The sequence below is a fragment of the Neopsephotus bourkii genome, unplaced genomic scaffold (assembly GCF_033783945.1).
Source record: "Neopsephotus bourkii isolate Nb327-2 ecotype Australia unplaced genomic scaffold, CSIRO-AGI_Nbou_v1 NB_301, whole genome shotgun sequence".
NCBI lineage: Eukaryota > Metazoa > Chordata > Aves > Psittaciformes > Psittacidae > Neopsephotus > Neopsephotus bourkii.
Window position 1 is genome coordinate 213,826 of NW_026900810.1, and position 19,382 is coordinate 233,207.

The 19,382-nt window shown below is 45.2% G+C and overlaps 2 protein-coding genes across 3 annotated transcripts in view; one reads left to right on the top strand and one right to left on the bottom strand.

The window, feature by feature from the left end:
• Positions 1–9,038, top strand: part of MIOX (myo-inositol oxygenase) — a 144,275-nt gene extending 135,237 nt beyond the window's left edge. The window contains exon 11 of the mRNA XM_061347118.1: positions 9,029–9,038. The gene's annotated coding sequence lies outside the window, so the exon portion shown is untranslated. The remainder of the gene's footprint in view (positions 1–9,028) is intronic.
• Positions 9,039–12,888: 3,850 nt separating this feature from the next.
• LOC133208888 (deubiquitinase DESI2-like) overlaps positions 12,889–19,382 on the bottom strand; it is a 57,853-nt gene continuing 51,359 nt past the window's right edge. For both annotated transcript variants that reach the window (XM_061347120.1, XM_061347119.1), the window contains exon 5: positions 12,889–13,817. In XM_061347120.1, coding sequence (XP_061203104.1) covers positions 13,575–13,817 — 243 coding nt within the window. In that variant the 3' untranslated portion in view covers positions 12,889–13,574. The remainder of the gene's footprint in view (positions 13,818–19,382) is intronic.

Sequence of the window (19,382 nt, forward strand, 5' to 3'; positions counted from 1 at the left end):
GCACACCACGCCGCGCCACGCCACATGCCACGGCCAAGAAACGCCCCCCTCCGGCGCTCTTTGGCCCATACTCATCTAGCCACGCCCCCTAACGCTGAAACCACGCCTCCTCCCCCTCTAGCCCCGCCCCTCCGGAGCGTTCCAGCAGCGCAGGCCGCTTTTCACCCCGGAAACACCGGTCGGAGGCGGTGACGTAAGCGCGGAAGTGATGCTGCACTAGGGGCGGGGTTTGAGAAGGGCGGAAGTGGTTTGAGGGTAATGGCAGTGGGGTCCGGGCTGGGAAGGGTTGGGTGAGTGTCGCTCCCGTCTCCGCGGTGCCAGAGCCGGGCTCATGTGGCGGCTGGCCCCGCCAGGTGGCACTGCGAGCTCGGCACTGACCGTCCGTCACCAGCTGCCGCCTGCCCGAGACTCGGTCTGTGCGGCCCGTGGCCCAGGGGGAGCGTCGCTGCCTTCGCCTGGCTCCGAGCTGCACCGCTAGCTCTACTGTGCTTTCTCTGCCCTTACATCAGGCCGCCAATGGGCCCGGCTACTGTCACTGTGTGTGTAGAGGTTTGCGATGAGTTCGGTCTGGAATATGCGTCTGAGAGCTGTAGTCCGATGAGGTATATTCATTGTCCGTTGTCCATTATCCAGAACATTCATTGTCCTGAATGTTCACAATGGTCTCCAGAGGCCACCATGTCCTGCAAGTTGTGGTGTAGCAGCAGCAGCGGGAGTGTGCCTGCAAAGCTCAGTTTTAGTGCAGTTTGTTGTCTGCAGTAAACCTAACAGGATTTCTTGTGGTGAGTAGAGGAACAGTAGCTAAATTAGTTGGGTCCAAACTTCAATACTTGCCACCAAGGAGGAAAAAATGCACAGGCTAACAGCTTCTTGCTACCCTGGACTGTGAAAAACACATAATTCCACCATAATCTAGGAATATTTTTTCTTGTGTAATCCTTAAAATATGCAAATCTCTGGTTTACTAGATGTAGTAAAACATCTAGTAAAACAGTCCACTGGCAACAGCATTGTGTGGGTAGACTACTGCTGAACTAAGTACTGAATCAAATAGTCAAAATCAGATCCTTGTTGATTGTTTTGCTATTTTTAGTGCTGCTGCCTCTACTAAAAGGTTGCACATCAGCAGCTCACAGCTGCTTGGGCAGACCCTAGCAGCAGTGGAGCTTTGAAGCTTTTATATACCACACCATGCACATACATGTACATACACTCACATATATTCAAGCTGCATTCTGAAGTGTGGAGCCAGCTCCATGAAACAGCAGCAGGTGCAGGATTTCCTTTAAGCCATAGGTGCCCATTTTAGAGCAAGCACATTATTTCCTGAATTCAGCTCCTCTGAGTTATTTCCAGATCACCCAAAGAAGAGTCATCACAAAATCAATTCAGGATTCCGGCTGATACTGCTAATCTGGCCATAGGTGAAAGTGATGCTGAAATCATTCACACATCCCAGTGTAATTTTAGAACACACAGACCTGCTTTTTAAATGAGCAGTAAGGAGGAGTTGATACACTGGTCCATCAATTGATTAAAGCAGACAAAATTCAGAGCTGGCCAATACTCCACATTAAGGACTCAAAAGCATGTCTGTATTGTATTACAATACATTATTATATTACATGTAATAATGTATATTACATTAACAGAATACCTTAAAATATTACATTAATAGAATACATGTAATATATTGTACTGATGTATCATTCCATCTTTCATGTAGGATAGTGACATTTACTGAAATGTTCCCTTCCCTCCTTTCCAGAGATGGAGGAAGCAAGAAGGAAACTCTGCAATTTAAGAGAATTAGAAGAGACAGTTAAAGGAGGGAGGAGAACTGTGGTGTAGAACAGATTATCTGGTAGGACCAAGCACAAAGATGGAGGAAATATTGCGAAGCTGTTCAGTAAGGCAGGCGGCACTAGGATTGGTGTAGCGGGGAACAAGTGCATTTCTGGGAAAAACAGCCTCAGGAGATAAAAAAGAAAATGCTCATGGAGAAATCTGGGTGTAGGATGGGAAAATACAGGCACTGAAAGAAATAAAGCTGTGATCAGGCAAACAGAATATGGGATGTCATGAATGTTCCCTCTCATTTCATTCCCTGTGATGCACAGGGAATGTCAGTCAGGCTGCTTCCTCTGAGAATCCCAGAGGACATAATTTTCAAGTGTTAAAAGAGTTCTCTACACTTTTGCATACCTAGTGTGAAAAGCTGGGTGCTAAGTCATGCTTGCAATAGCAGGTTTTCACAGAATATAAATGAGGGCTAAGCCACTACTGAGCTTTCAGTTGGTTTGTATTTATGCCAGACTGTAAGGGGAGCAGAGATTATGGGAAGTAATGAAATTCTATCAAGGGGAATTGGGCTGGAGGTTCAGGAAAGGGGATTTTAGGATATTAGTTTAAACAGAATGGCTCCAATATTGTCAAGCTATGTCCCAGACATTAACCCATTCAGGGATTTTGCACTGACTGAGCTAGAGACCAAAAGGTAGGTCTGCATTTAAGAAATAATACATTTATGTTTCAAGAACAGATTGGGGTAGGGAATATTTGCTCTTCTGGACTATTCAAATAAAATTAGCTAGTTGATGCAATGAATAGCCACAGGTCTCCTGTCCATTATGTCCAAGAAAAGGTGGAACTACATCTTTTAAAACATGTGGAAAGTTCAGACTCCCTGCCATGCACTGTAATCACCCTTTCATCCAGTGCCAAGAGAGGTTTCCAATGTGTCTGGGAGAGCTGTCATCCTAGAAGCATCACCTCTCCAACTCTTCATGTGTTAGGTACAAGCTCCTATAATAGAGCTTTAACTTGATGTAGGCCAGATTCACCTACGGTATAATTCACGTCTATTTAAGCTAAGAAGCTATTTAGCCTGTTATCATTTTTCTCCATAACCATCTTTTCACAGAGGACATGCCTCTGCCAACTCTGAGGCTGTGATTAGGGAAGAGTCTGTATGGAAATGTCGACAGTATGTTTGCAGAGTACTGAATACCACTGAATGTGATCTGTAAATATTTACACTTGGAGGAAGAGATTTGCTCTTTGCATAGTTTGCATGGTGGCATCTGCTAGGCTGAGTAAATTACTAATAAAAATCACACTGTGAAAAAAACATAGTCCACATTGATTCTTTGTAAATATTTTATTAAAGACATGGAACTATTTTATTAAGGACAATGGCATGATAAGGAAATAACATTCCTTGGAAATTATATTCTCTCCAAGATTTCAGTGCTGGAATAGGCACTATTGTTCTGTGCAGCTGAGGCAGCACATGCTGCAGGAGGGCAGGTTTTCCTAGTGAGGAACCCTAGCAAGGCTGACACAAGGGACATTTTGGCTGAGGAAGCACAGTCCTTCTCCTTCACTAGTCCTTCAGCAGGACTAGAGCCTGCAGCTGACTACAATGGGCAGACAGGGTTTGTCTCTGGGAATGGAAAAGGAGAAGGGACATGTTTCCAGCGCATAACTGATGATTTTTTCCTAACAGAAAGCGAAACATACTCTGACTGGTCAAACACAAAGATTTTAAGCACACTTCTGACACAGTTGTGACCATAGAGGAAGTAGAAGGGTTGGGAGAAAAGATCAGAAGTGCCATGCCATTGATATAGCTAAATTCTCATTAGAGCTAATGTTGACTTCATTTCTGCTCTGCAGCATTTAGCTCATCCATAAGGATTTCTAACTCACACCAGAATGCTCTGCAGTGGCTGCTTCCCCTTTTGAACAACAACCCAAGCTGACGTAAAGGATCTGGGGATGAGAGAAAATCCCTTCAGAAAGTAAAGGTGGAAAAACAACATAAGCGAGAATCCAAATAGTGGAAAAAGTGGGTTCCTGAGCAGGATGGCAGAGAACGAGGAACTGCCATCATGAAAAAAGAGTAGTCACCAAATCCCATCTTTGCCTAGAGCTGTGTCAGAAGGATTTTTAAGTGAGAGATTACGAGTGCTTAAAATTAATCACCTGGAACCTAACCCTGTATCCTTTATTCTGAAAGCAGAGTTTGTCATGCTTGAAGAGATAAGCCACAATAAGGAATCAAGCTCAAACACTACTTTCCTAATCAAATAGGCAGCACTTTGCACCACACCTCATTTTGAGTGTAATGTATTCAAATCAAATACAGAGCTTCCTGCTTCAGTCCTCCTTCTCCCTTCCTCCTCACACCATAAACCAGGACTTTGATCCTATGCCAAGAACACCTGACATGCAGCTGAAGACGGAACTGACCGAATGCTCTGCAAATGTTGCTGTCAATTTACTTTTTTCAGCCTGTGTGTGTGCAACAATGGATTTGCCAATGGATTTTGCATTGTTTTCTCTCTACTTGCTGCCTTAACAGTAGCATCCATTGAACCATCAGCCTTCTGGCTTTTGACAGGCACAGAGGGAAGTGGCTGTAGCTATTCACATAACTAAAAAAAACAAGGATCATTACATCAGTGCCTGGCAGTGCTGTTGTCAGCCTCCTGCCTGGTGGCATTTCTGAAAGACAGCGTTCTGCCCACCACCTTTCCACTTCAGGATTTATAGCTTTGATATTAAAATATGAGGTGAACAGAAACCTGCACAAATGGACTCAGCATGGAGCAGACGTGATTTTTGTTTGTTGTGATACAAAACCAAAGCTAGTTATTTTAAAGCCTTCTGACTGGATTCAGACAAGTTCTGAGGCATCCATATAAAGAGGCACTGTATCATTAAGAAGCCATCAGAGTCCACACTTGTAGATTTCTTTCAAAAAAGAAAAAACAATCAAATCACACAAGTCTTAACAGTGGAAGCACTAGTGGAAGAACATGGTAGCTGTTCTTATGGTACAGCATGTGCACAAATGCCTACACCTTTTCAAATAGGGGTTCATGCAGTATCCACAGAAGCTGGAGGACAGCAATATGTGGGGCCATTCTGAGATAAGGTACAGCCAGGGCAAGAGAGGTCAGTTAACCAGTAACATACTTTCCGGTGCTTAGTTTCGTAAATAACAATCTGTTTAACATTAACTGAGCTGATTATGGAATTTTTTTTCCTTTCCATGTGGGGGGCATATGCCAGCCAAGGGATTCAGAAACTTCATCAGGGCTGGCAGGGGAAAGGGCAGCAGGAGGCAGCAATCTCAGGGGGGAAACTCTTGGTGGTATGTCAGAGTTTCTTCTTTAGCCTGTCCAGGACACTGTAAGTTTTCCAACCTCCACCCAGGAAACCCCAGGACTGCCAAAACCCTCAAAAGAATGAGGTGGTGGAAGGTGATTGCCTGAATGCCACTGGGGAGTTGGACTGACTGGAAAGACAAAAAAGTGCATCCTTACACCTAAGGATGGCTTAGGATCTGCCTCCCCTTTCCAGAGCCTGCAAAGAAGCAAAGATGGGTTAAAGCTTATTTTCCTCACTACTTTTCCTGTTTGATTAACTTATTGCCATCCTGTCGGCCAAAATAAATGTTTTTGATATAAACACATCCTCATGCCACTTCAGCCACAGAGCAGCAGTCACTCTGTAAAGGCCCAAGATCAGCGCTCAGCCAGATCCCTTCAGGCTTTCTTTGACATTCTTTTCTGGACTTGACCCCATCCCAGAAGCAGAGCAACCACGTTCCGTCATGCACATGTCACCCCACACTCCACAAGCACACTCATCAGCTGGCTAAGTAGCATTTGCCTTCACACCAGCATCCATTGGCAGGAAATACGCCCTCTGCCAGGCAGTAAAGCTGCAACACTCCGTGTACTCCAGGCTGGAGCTGAGCCTCCCCAGCATACGCATGCACACAAATACAGGCGGGAAGGTGTACGCTGGATGCGGTAGAAATGAGGAGCAGAGAGGATGGAGTGGGACTTCGCACCACCACCATCTCCTCCCACTACATGAAGTCTCCTGCCCAGCTTGGCAAAGCAGCTGCTAATGAACAGCAGGCTGTCAAAGGGAACAGTATAATGTGGGAGCATGCTGGCAGGGGAGCCTTGCTTCATTACCCCACGAACTGTTGCACACTTCTGTGTGCATAAGCTGGGATGTTTTGTACATGTCCAACCCCAGCTCTGCAACAGTTGCAAAGCAATCCGAGTTTCATACTGCAACCTGGGCTGTTTGTGATGTTCCCCAGCCCACTCCTGTCATGGCACATGGACCTCCCTTGATGTGTATGCCCCCAGAGACCACTTCACAAAGTGCAGACAACACACTGTCATAAGCTGCTGCTTGTATCCATTACCTTTCCTTCAGCTCTGGTATGTCCTTCTGCTCCTGTGCTCCACCGTGATGCCTTACAAACTAGTGAAGTGCTTTTCAATTGACTTCAAAGTGCTCTTCAAATTACTTGGTCTTACAGCTTCACTATGATCTCTGATGATAGCAGTGTCTCTTATGCCTCTTTAAGGCTGGCAGATGTGCATTACCTCCATCCTTACAACTGGATCTAACCCTAACTCTGAAACCTGATGAATCACTTTAAAATATCAGTTGTTTAGAGGTAGCACCCTGCTGCTCAAACCTAAAAAGTCACTACTCTTCCCTTCGCATGTAAATGCACACCTACATAGTAAGGGGAAAAACAGAAGTGTCTTCAAAAATATATAGACACAAAAATACATCCATGTCCCTGAATCATCAGTGTAAAGATATTTGTTTTCTTTGGCTGCACATGCTTTATTTTCATTAAGATGATAGTCTGAATGTGAATGCGAACAGAAAAAACACCAAACAACAAAACCAAACCCCAACAGCCCTCTATTTTATCATATTGCATTGCTGTTACAATCCTTCGTGGCAGGCTGTTGCTGCACTGGTAACTGCTTTCTACACAATGCTGGCAGATTTCTTGCTACATATTAGGTTTGCAGCCATGGCCTGTGAAAAAGAATTGTTATAGTTATGCTGCCCAGGGAGTCAAAATGTATGTTTTTCCAAAAAGTATGCTATCCAATGTTCAGGTCACTGAGGATAAAGCGCCATATTCATCCAAACTACACTGAGGGGAGGGAGCCTTCTGCATTTATTGTTTCTAAAAGCAGCAGGACTTGCAGGACTACGTAATTTTCCACTAAACAGGCAAAACTACTCACAACCATGTGAATGCAGTGCCCACACACACATAGATGCTGGTAAGTTACAGACTGGTAGCCAAGAATTAACGTACACTATTCACAGAACAGGGAACCCTTCACCAGTAGCCAGGAGCTGAAGGCTGGCCTGGCTGAGCTTTTCTGAGGCATGCTGCTGAATATTTGAGGAGGATGACACTAATTTCTCTAGTAGCATTATTAAAACTTAGAATGATCCTTTAACCTACTCTTTATCCACCTTTAAATTTGCTTACTTTTTATAAACCAATTATATATATGGAAAATGAGACATGAATTACACAAACCAAACACACTGTCCTGGCTGCTGCTTTTGTCTTCCTCCCTGAGTTTTTATCCATAAGTGCACCTGGGTTGTTTAGATTTTCCTCTAATATGCACAGGTACTTAGGACAGAATCATGGAATGGTTTGGGTTGGAAAGGACCTTAATGCTCATCCAGTTCCACCCTTCTGCCATGGGCAGGGACACCTTCCCCCACAGCAGGTTGCTCCAAGCCCCATCCAACCTGGCCTTGAACATTTCCAGCGATGGGGCAGCCACAACTTCTCTGGACAGCCTGTGCCAGGGCCTCACCACCCTCAAAGGGAAGAGCTTCTTCCTTTTATCTAATCTAAATCTCCTGATTTAAGTTTGAACCCATTGATACGTGGATAGACTCCACAACTCGTCAAAATTGTAAAGTAGGTATACTTTGTTTAGTGATGAGGCGCATGTGGAATTGCTCCTCCAAAGGCATGCGCACCTTTCCTTTGCCACTCTGTTTATATTACATATAATGATTATATAAACATGAGATTGCTTCACACCTAATACATATGCAAAACCTATTCCCGTCTAGTATTATAATTAGTTTTCTGGCATTCGTCCCATTGATGCACTTGTGCAGTGCCTCCTGGCAGTGGTCGTTAGGGGGTTGTGAGGATGGAGGCCTGTAGTTCCTCTTCACCACCACGAATAACCTCTTGCTTTCACGCAGACTCAATAGGGTTTCGGCTCCTATCCAAACCTCAGGTTCGGTACAAGCCAGTTTTATGTATCTTAAAGTAGAAACTTGTCAAGTTTGCAAATTTTGCTACTCTATCTTTTGTTCCTTTTCTTTCTATGGATACTGTTTAAACAAGAATGTCTTAAATGGTAAGTTATGAATCGTACCTATTACTGTTCTGCTTCACCATTCTAGCAACTTTGACTCCTATGGTTCTGCTTCACCAAGCACAGTGACTGCTTAAGCAAGGAGGCACAATGTTAATAACCCTTTATTCCCAGGTATCACCATTATCCCTTGTCTTACCACTATAGTCCCTAATGAAAATAATTTTGTTTCATTCCTTTGACTTTATTCATTGTTTCCAACCTCGACTATTCTAGAAGTTATGCCTCACCTATCACTTTGCACACAACTGTAACTATAACTTATCAACTTGTTTAACTCAAATCCTTTCCATTTATTCAGACGCATACGTTATCAGACGATCACTGCCACTGCGGCTTAAGACCTGTTGAAAAGCTAAAGTCGTACAAACACATAAGCAGCGTTTTAAAGACAAAACACCGCTCTGCACTCCCCTCACTCCTCCCCGGCAGCACAGCAAGGCTCTTCCTGCACCTCCCCACAAGCGTCGCAGGCGGCCTCACCGTCCCTCTCCTCCTCCAGCCAGCAGGAAGCAATCGCCTGTTGTGGCGACACCAATGCGGACCATCCTCGTTGTACACCGGCCTCACACTGCCCCACAGCGTCCGACGGGGCCTGCTCCCTGCCACCGCCCGTGCACCGGCGGGCGCAGGCCCTGGCAGCAGCCCGTTCGCCCCGCCGGGGTGGGGCCCCCCCCCCCCCCCCCCGGCCCCCGGCCCCCGGCCCCCGGCCCCCGGCCTCGCCGCCTTCCTAGTACCAGCGCATTTCCCTGCGGTGCTCCCCAGCAGAGGGACCCCCAGGGCCACCGTACGGCCCCTGAGGAAGCTCGGATCTAGCTCGTTCGCACAGGCCCTCGGGCCCAGTTCAGCGCTTCCGGGGGAGCGCGGGTCTGCCGCCACATCGGCCCTCCATCGCGGCAACGCGCCCGGGAAGCGGGATTCCGATCGCTGTGGTGCCGGCTGCGCGCACCAGGGCGGGTCTGGAGCGGGAGTCGGTTTGGGCAGAGCCGGGCCGCGTTTTCCTTCAGTGTTATTCCCTATTCCAACCACAACGACCCCCCAAACCCCTTTATATGCGTCCCAAAACAAAGCTGGCTACAACAGTAGTAATGGACAGTCTGTGTCTGGGATTTATAGCCGGTAGGCGTTCATTTCGGCTAGTAATTAAAAGTGCAGTGCTATCCAGTCGCACACCCCTCAGCGGCAGCCACATGCACAGCGGTGGAGCACGACGTGCTAGAGGTGAGGGCACGTACTCTCCAGGCATGGGCTGCGATGTTTTCAGGTATTACGATAGCGAAAGGCTCTGCCACGTTCAGGTAGCCTGTGGCAATAGCTGGAAGAAGTGCTTTTAAATACTTCCTGAGTCACTACAGCCTTTTCACAACCCAAACCATTGCCTGATGGGGAGCACAGCAAGGACAAAATGGAACAGGGCACCAGCTGCCTCAAGATAGTGATTTAAAACCATTTGAAAATGAAACACTGATGATAACTTGCTTTGGTTTTCTCCATTAATCACATTGAAGAATTGGTGGAGGTACTTTAAGCCACCACTTACATACGAACTAAAATGATAAAATCAAACACATATAATAAAGATAAGCTAGCATTATTGCAATCCAGTGGCCACTAACTTGGTCTGAGAGCCTCTCCAGGGTAGAGACAAATAAGCAGAACTGAAGAATAAAGGAGGAAATGACTGCTTCTTGAGTTGTCAGTAGCACAAAGGCAACATGGGTCTGTGTTCCAGTAACACAAACTCTCAGCTGGGAGTACTGAGGGCAAGAGAATAGGTCTGTGTCCATCCCCACACTGTGCTGAGACTAGAAACGATGGCACCACAGAGCACAGGCTCATTGCTGGGGAACCTGCTCACCCAGAGCCTCTGAAAGAGCAAATGCCCCTTTTAAAACTTTCTTTGAGAGATACACAACTCAAATCACAGACTCCGAAAGAGGAGACCAAGAATAATGGCCTGAAATTGAGAGCTGCTATTATAGAAAGAAGTGGTGAATGCTCCAACCTTGGCAGGGTTCAAGTCCAGGCTGGACAGCAGCTTGGGTGACATGGTGTAGTGTGAGGTGTCCCTACCCATGGCAGGGGGGTTGGAACTGGGTGATCTTAAGGCCCTTTCCAATCCAGACCATTCCACGATTCCATACAGATGTGCTCAGAAGAGAGGTTCTCACCTCTTCTCTCTTAACCCACAGCTGCTGATGCCCATGTACAGAGTCGGTGTCATCTCTTTCTAACTTTCAAAGCAGCACCAAAAGTCCTGGCAGTAAGAAGAAGGGTTAAGAGTTTGTGCCAGTGCCATGGGGTGTTCTTGTTAAATGTTCATAAACTGCTCTTTTGTTTTCATTGATAAGTGATAACTTATCAATAACATAAAATTTTCCCCATTGTGTTATGCTCAAAAACAGCAAGAGAAAGCAAATGTGTAACTAAATACAAATATGGTATAATCATATAACAACAATTACTTTGTAATAATTGGAAGTGTAAGAAAAGTGCCAAAAATAAACATGCTATGCCAGAGATGAATGGTAAGTTAGGCTTTTAAAATGCCTTCATGTTTAATCTAAAATGCTGCTAAATTACAGAGGTAAAGCTTTCATCAATATATATTTTCTTTCCACAGTGTCCCTTTGTTCTTGTCATTGTTGGTTGTTCACTTTGAACAGGGAGGAGTAGGGAGAAATGCTTTTGAAGTTTGGAATATCTTCTGGTTTTGATTTACGACAGAGGTTTGATGCCTCCTTGATGTGACCCCTACTGCCATAAACAGACAGATAAATGTAACAGTAGATGAACAAACATCTGGGGTGTATGACATTGCCAGCTTGCCCCAAGTGTTCTTCCCAATACTTCAAGCACATATTCATGTCCCTAAGGATGCTGAATGTAGCTTTCTTGTCCAGGTTATCATACAGTGAGTAATTTTTTTTACATTTTTTACTTTGGGAAATACGGTGAGAAGGTTTTCCATGTGAAACATGCTCCTGGAGCCCTAGTTGTCTCCTAGGTGTATACATGGTACTTTATCTAGAGCTCAGGATGAGGGCTGGCTGGCTTTTGTCACATCAGGAACTGGATGTTTCTGACTGCAGTTTCCCTGACTTGGACAAAAACTCACTTTTCTCCAGAGAAGGACCTAAAAGGAGATATTAAAATTCACTGCATGTAATGTGCTGCTGGCTATTGGCAGGCACGCTGGGAACTTCAGACAAATGAAGCCTGCACTGCTGGTTTAGGCAGCAATGACCATGACTTCAGGGAATACAGTGTGCAACAGTACATTGTGTAATGTGGTTTCCAGGCAGCAGGATGGAGAATAGGATGGAAACCTTATTAAATATCCCTGGACAAGCAAGGGTAATCAAGATTGGTGCTGGACTGGATACCAGGAGCTGCAGAATTGCTCACAATTCAGTATTGGCTGTGAATAACCAAGGTTAATAAAGAACATGACTTCAGTTCAGTACAGAACTTGCAGCAGTTTGTGCAGAGGATGAAAATGAGAGGCATATTGTAAAGGTTTTGTTGCCCAAACTTGCATCACTTTGGGAGGCAGTGAAGTGAGGCCATCCTGTGAGTTATATTTCCATCCATGCATCTCTCCACAGCCCTCTGCTTCATTAAGAGTGTGAACATGCAACAACCATTAAGCATTTTCTGTGCAGACATGATGTATATCATAGCCAAGACCTTCAGCCCTGAAAGTGCACACTTCCGTATACCTGAGCTAAAGAAACAGCTGGTTGGACTTAGCATGCTATTGCGACCAATAAAAGGAAACAGCCACCCATTTTAAGAGCTTGCAGTTCTTTCTTGGTGGAGGATGGAAGCCCTGACTTGGTAATAGCTGTTGAAAACAGGATTTCTAAAATGGCAACCCCCTTTCAACACTATGCCTTTTTCATCCTCCTTTGTGTAGCCAAGAGGAGTTGCAAGGGGGAGAAGGGGGCCTGGATTTCCTCTTTGATTCTCTCATCCATCTTGTGGCTAGAACTCCTAGTGAGGTAACTGAGTGGAAGAGTTGGGATACTTGTCCTTTCCTCCTCCTCTGCTTTCTCATCAGCTGTCAGAGTGAGCGTAAAGATATGCAAGGACCAGATTCTTGTCAAGAGCCAGCCTGGAGAGGCCAGTGCCCATTTTCCATGCCACTGAAATAGTGCACACATGGAAAGCACCATGGTGCCCCCTGCATTGGAAGGGTCATCCATGTTTTCCAGATGTGCCCTTAAGCTCCCTCTCCACCTCCAAAAAGGGAGGAGAAGGAAACAGTTGACATTCTTCGGGTTCACCGCTTTTATTTTACCTTCTTGGGTTGGCTCGAAAATAGACTAGGGAAAGGTGGCTCTGAGACAAGTTTTAGGTCTGAGTGAAGGAAGAAAAGCTGATGGAAATACCTTCCCAACAGATATTCTCTCCTCCTCTGGCCCAAAGACAGCCAGCATATGTCAGCTAGGAGAGAGATTCCCCAGGGAATCTGGGGGGAAATTCTGCCTAGAATTAGGGGAAATGAGAGGGGTCTGTGCCAGAAAGCACCAACATGGTCAAAAGTCATCTCTGCAGATATTTAGTAGCTGCCTCTAAGCACAGCCCCATCCTCTTTTTGAACCCAAAGAAAAGCCATGGTAACACATTCATTTTCTAGGTTCTTTGTTATTATTTTCAAGAGCAGGACAGTCATTCAAGCTCTTAAATTTAAGTACTGAAAACTGGTGGCTGTGAACAGCAGCACCTTTCATTTGTCCTTCACATGAGTTAGAAACCTGATAATTGCAAAACAGATGGGACTGAGTGGAGCTTGTTGCTGGTCTAAGAGATGAGCAGGTTGAGTTCTGGCTCTGCTTCCTTCACTGGCTGTGGGCAGGAGATTTGTCATAAGGGAATGGCAAGCCCAGCCAAAATAGGGAGGAGGCTGCTGGGCTCACATGGGTGGGGAAAGAGATAAAAAGATAAAACAGTTCCAGAGAAGGAACATCACAGTATGGTGCCCCCTTGCCCGTATGCATGCCTTTATGCCTGAGAGAGCCAGCAGTTCTCTGTTGATCAAGGAGCATGATCAAGGAACCATGGGAAGAGAATCCAGTTTAGTTGCCATGCTCCTCAGCTCAGCACTGGGGTTCACAGTCATTTTGCTGAGCAACTATAGTGGAAACCCTTGAAAAAGGGACTGAAGCTTCACCTCCATAATAGAAAGGGTCTTCCCACTCCTGTGTTGTCCATTGAAGAAGAGAAGAAAGAAACCAAGGTGTGCAAAAGGGTGTGAGAAAGAAATAGTACAAGAGAAAGGAGGGTGTTATTTGAGGGCATATGGGGCACAGTTTAGACACGGGTATGTCTACAGGTTCTCGATGTGCCTGAGGCTGAGTGGGCTGTGGAGGTGGAGGGGGACTCCTCATCCATTGTGTCTTCCTGCTCCTCCTTATGGAGGCCAAGGCTGATGTGGCTCTGCAGGGCTGCTGGGGTCAGCCACTCCTTGGGGAGGCAGCTCTGGAGGAAGGGGATGCACGAGCTGAAGTAGGCCAGGCGGTTCACCCAGCGGGGGATCTCTTTCCCACACAGAATCTGTGGAGCAAACCAAAAAGGAGCATGGTTAATAGTACTACAGCACGTACATAGTGGCAGTGCCATCCCCATCTGCACCAGCAGCTCAGCAGGGTGAATTCCCTGTTGCTCAGAAGAGAGCTATTTGAAACATAGGGAGCACCTTCTGCAGTCAGAAACAGCTGCACATCTGCAAGTGACTACACAACTGCTTGACAAGCACAAAGAGCCCTGCTGGACATAACCCTTGTCAGCATCATAGCAGAGAACAGGGAAGACATTCGTGGCCCTCAAAGGCTTTGACCATTCTGTTCTCCAGGCAGTCCTTGGGTAAATAGACAGGCCTGCTGGTACTTCTCAACCAAGACCTCCTCATATGGTATTTCCTAAATGTGGGAAAGAAAGCAGCAAACAAAAATATTAGCTTCTCACTAGGCCCGTATTTCATTGTAGGTTCTTATGGCACACTTGGATTATGCTCTGCTAACACAGATGCTGTTTTCCAAGGTCTTATCATATTCAGCACAATGAAGCAACCTTGCTGTGTACAGCAGACCCCTTCTTCTGTATCATTTGACCACACATACGTTCAGGTGCCAGGTTTTAATGGCTGTGTCTGGCTTAGGTTGCGTAAGGAAAGTTTCTGTTTTACCATTTCCCTTACCATACACAGAAAAGGCACATGGACCTGACCAACTGGGGTGCCTCAAGAGCTTGTCTTTAGTAAATATAATGTCGGTATGGCCCCACACCAGTGTACTAGAGCCTGAAGACTGTGGCAGGTACAGTAGTCATAGTACCCAAATTCTCTTTCCCTCCCAGCGCTGTCTCCCATGGAGCAAGACAGGCAGGGACAAACTCCTCCCCACAGACCTTGTCTCACAATTTATGTGAATTAGTGGTTCCAGGGTTGTCCATACTGAACCTTCTGCCAATACTAAATTCCTCTGATCTTCCTCCTACCCTCTTCTCATCTAAAACTACACTGAATTTAATACTGATAACTGCAAAATCTAAGAGGGTGTTTGTCTGTAATCCAGTAAGGAGATTATTTGGTGAGATGTCTGTTGCTGACAAGGGAAATGCAGTACTTAAGAGTTTTGAGAGGTTTTCAGGGAGCATGTCTGGAGCAGTTGCTAGCGGATGCGCTGTGCTGCGTTATAGTTCTAACAGCTGATGACCAGCTGGTACTTCATATGTGTGTCCTGAGCAGAGCGATCTAAGCCCCACTGCAACAGTTACCTTGAGGATAACGGAATTGGCTTGCTGCAAGAGTGTGGAGTTTCCAATTGAGGTGTAGAGAAGGCAGCAGATCTGTGACTATGCTAATTTGACTACAGAACTCACTTTATTTTGACGTGTTGTTTAAAAATCAATGTGTGAAATTGAAGACATTATCATTAGGTAGTAGAGAATGAGCTGAGCCATTTAACTGCTAAAACTACTTGCAAGCATAGACTGTTCTTTACCTAATACACCCCAAGGACTTTCATTTCAGTTCTTACCAGTGCTGCATTCTGCTTAACCTCACATACAGCGATATGAATCTGTATTTTCTAAATTTTTAATGTGGGGTCAATTACTCTATTAGCAATTCCTTGTCTCCATCCAGATCCCTGGTTTCCATTGCTAGAGCTATTGGCTGAGCTTATAAACAGACGACCTCTCCAGCTGCATTTAAGAGTCATTCATAGAACATTTGCTGATCCATTTGATTTTCTTACCAGACATATCTGACCATTTTCACAAGAATACTGCTCGATTTTTTAAATTGTATTCAGTATATTCTATTCAAACACTGAACCTGGGCCAAAACCAAAAAGTGCAGCACAATTGCCTCTAAATTTTGTAGCACTTCTCTTTCTTCCTCTCCAGGAACTTAGGCAACATATTGACTCAGTTTGGTCTCCTTGTGGTCTATGTATGCATGCATGCAAGTTGAGTTCTCAAGCAGTCTTAAGTCTCAATAAAGACTTCCCCTCAATATTAATAGAAAAACAAAACCAGGGTATGATTCTTCAGAAAATTAGCTGAAACAACATATAAGAACAACACAAGACTGTTTGAAATGGAAATACCATTTTTAAGAGTTGGCTTTATTTTCTAAGCAGATCCCCTAGCAACTGAAATAGCACTTCCCAATGTGCAAGCAATGCTGAGATGTATGCCTTTTGTATATGGGAGCTTCTTCACCCAGAATGAATCAGCAAGGCAAGACAGCCAGAAGAAGAACAGAGATGAGTGGGCATCAGGTCATCAATCAGCAAAGAGCAGTTTGTGGAGCTTAAGGATATGATGAAGTCAAAGTGGTTTCCCTATCCTCAGTCATGCTTGTCCTCGCCTCTTGTCAGTGAAGGCTTGTTACTATTCCACAGCAAAACACAATGCTCAACAGGAGCAAAAGGGCAATGGTGGGGAATACTGCTAATGCTACTGCCTGCTCCTGTGGTTTTCATTCCTTACCATAAAGCATATTGTGCTGGAGCATCCAGCAGTACTTAGCTAATAAAAACACATTAAATAAACCTGACTGCAATGGGACTAAGCTAACTGAATTTAAATAAAACAGCACAAGCAAGATGAAGTGGGTGTTTTCCATTGTGTATGCAGCCACAGAAAAATCCACCTACTGCAGCTCATTAGGGCAATTCTCAACTCAAAACCACACACTGGAATGATAAGCTCACAGAACACTGTTACCACCCATTGCTTCCACCAACAGAACTCTTTTTTAGACGTTTTTAGAGTTTAGGATTTTGCAGGATCTTTTTCTTCCTTGCCGAAGTGGGGTTTCTCTTTTGAAGAGAGTAAATTTCTCTGTGATGGGTCACGTACTTGTTCTGTCAGAATTAATAAACTGTTATGGATCAGAAATGCTGGTCCTGACCATCATACCAAATTCTCCTGCTACCATCCCTTCAGGAAACTTGATATATCTGTAGTGGAGCCTGAGCTTGACACTGGACAAGAAAGTAGCTGAGGCTTTTGATATGTAACTGACCAGAGAGGAAATTCAAAGGAACAGTCACAGAAGGCTAAGCCTGTACAGGATACAAGCCTGAGATGTAAGTTCAGTGGCTAGTTACAGTTTATCTGAGGCATAAGAAAGGGTTGGGAAACCCTTTGGAGTACATACTGGCAGCAATGCCTGGAACACCTCAGCCCATGTAGGGCTTCCCTAACCTTTGCAAACCTCTTGTGAACAGTGCCCAGCTATCATTGCTGAGCATAGTACTTCACCTTTTCCTCACTGTCAGGTCCCTGAAGGTATGAGCCTGTCACAGACTGAAATCCAGCACTTGGGATAGCAAGTGCAGCTTCTGATTGCCCACCAAGAAAGCAGTCCTCCTTTTGGATAGAAGCTTCATCAAGGGCTGCATGTACTTGCAGCTTCCACTGAGCGGCACCTTGTGATAGAAAGACAAGTCTCCCGTAGCTGCAGCTGCTTCTGGGGACTCTAAGAACTGCAAATGACCCAGCTGGCATCTGCAGAGTCAAATGGAAACAGCAGTATAGACATCCATGGCAGAAGCCAAACCTACAGGAGAAATGGGACCTGACAGTTCGGGTGCTATTTCTAGGCAACTGTCAAATCCACACTGGGTTTTAAGCTCATAGAGAAGCAAGTAACCTGGGATACAGAAGGATCCTCTGAACATCTTAAGCTGTGTCATTTTGCACTAAACAGTCCCTGGTTAAAATGTACAAACTGCCCTGAGAGAGAGGACTGCACCCCATTACTCTTCCCTCCCCTGTGTGCTCTAAGAACTAGGTGTTGCTGCTCAGCAAAGCCTTAATGCTTCCCTGTAAAGCCTTACTGTGGGCAGGGGAACAGCCTAGCAGCTAGGAAACAGGGGTTTAAATGCCATCCAGCAATGGAAGCAGCAGTCTCCTGCCTTCTAGAGGACAATGCTATGAACATGCTGCGTTTTCTGAGGGCTTTGGGTCTTTAGGCATATGCTAGAAAACATCTGAGATAGTCTAACACGCTGAGCACCTTTCAAAATAAAGTGAAGGGCTGGTTAGCTGTAGATCCTAAAGAAAGCTCTCAGATGCAATAGGTTCTGTGCTGTGCTGAATGGTGTAATTGGGGCAATTCAGGCTATGTAAAGAAGTGTAACTCAAGGCACTTAGGAGTTTTTCCACAGTGAGCCTTCCCAAAGGCACCATGTAGTGCTCCGATCCGTAAAAACGAAGATAAGCAGAGGCAACATTACATTCTTCAAACAATACATGCTAATTCAATTCTTGTCTTCAAACTGTGGTTTGAAGAGTTCAGCATTGAACATCTGCTGAACCACCCACTGCCACTTCCACTTAGCCTTGCTAGAAATATGGTGGTATCCCCATGGGGCATGTATCCATTTGAGGTGCTCTACAGTATTCCCCTTGGAGTGTCTGAGAGAATTCAAAGGGCTTTTATTGGTGCCTGAGGAGTATAACACACACCCCAGAGCACTTTAGGAGCAAAGCCTTTAGATCCTAAGGGGAATCTTTAGTGTTCACAGAAGCTGGCTCCTGTAAGGCCTAGACATTATAGCATAGATGATGATGCTTATCAGAATTTTGGAATAAAGTGATTAGATACAAACCAGCACATCTGACCAGGCAAAGCTCTCAGGCTGTGCTAGGGCAGCCAAAGATCCTATGCAGAAAGAGAAACATGGCAACGCAATGAAATACATATTTAGACACATCTGGAATAAACCATTAACCCAGTGACAGTGACATCTTTTTTTGCCACCTTGCATAAACTAAAGTGCTAGCATACCTAAAGGAGTTTGAGCACATCAACAAGGAACATACTTCTAGCTCCGCATTCCTGATTGGCTGCTGCACATGCTGCGTATACTGAAAAGAACATTGCTGAAAGAGAATGGATGTACAGCCTTCACAACACACCTAGTACAACACATGGTGCTAGCACTGATTGCTTGAAACAGATTTATTGTAGAAATCATCATTTATACACAGTAACTAGGGAATATAACTAGCCCATGGGAATCAAGAGAATAGATGAGGTGGCACTAGGCCATGAAGCTGCATGCAGCGCACATTCAGCAAAGCCAGAAACAGCCTGCATCTTGCAGAGGAAAGGGTACAGCTGAGAAACTGTAGATGAGGATGAATGAGCTCAGCGAGGCTGCTTTCTAGGAGGCATCAACCTGAGTCAAAGGCAAAAAGGGAAAAACCTTTTAAATGAACTTAAGCAACTATCTAAAATGTCGCCATTCTCCTATGCAATTCCTTTTTGTCCCACAGCAGCCACTCCTATAGGTCCTCTCCAGGGCTGCAGGTGTTTTCCTCATGTAAAGCAAAAGAAGAATCTGTATTGTCTGCCTGAGTCTAGCCAGGAGTTTCATCAGGAGATGAAAAAGGAACACACTGAAAGGAAGGACTGATATCCAGAGTCTTGCTTACCACTTATGATGCTAGCTGGGACATGTCAGTCACCTCTGTGGTCCTGTGGTGGAAGGACAGTTGCCTCTATGCAGGAGTTTGCATGCAGAGAGATAGATGCTAAGAACAGACGCAATGGGGTCTCTGGGAGTTTGACCCAGCTCTTAAGTCAAATGAGACAGCTGG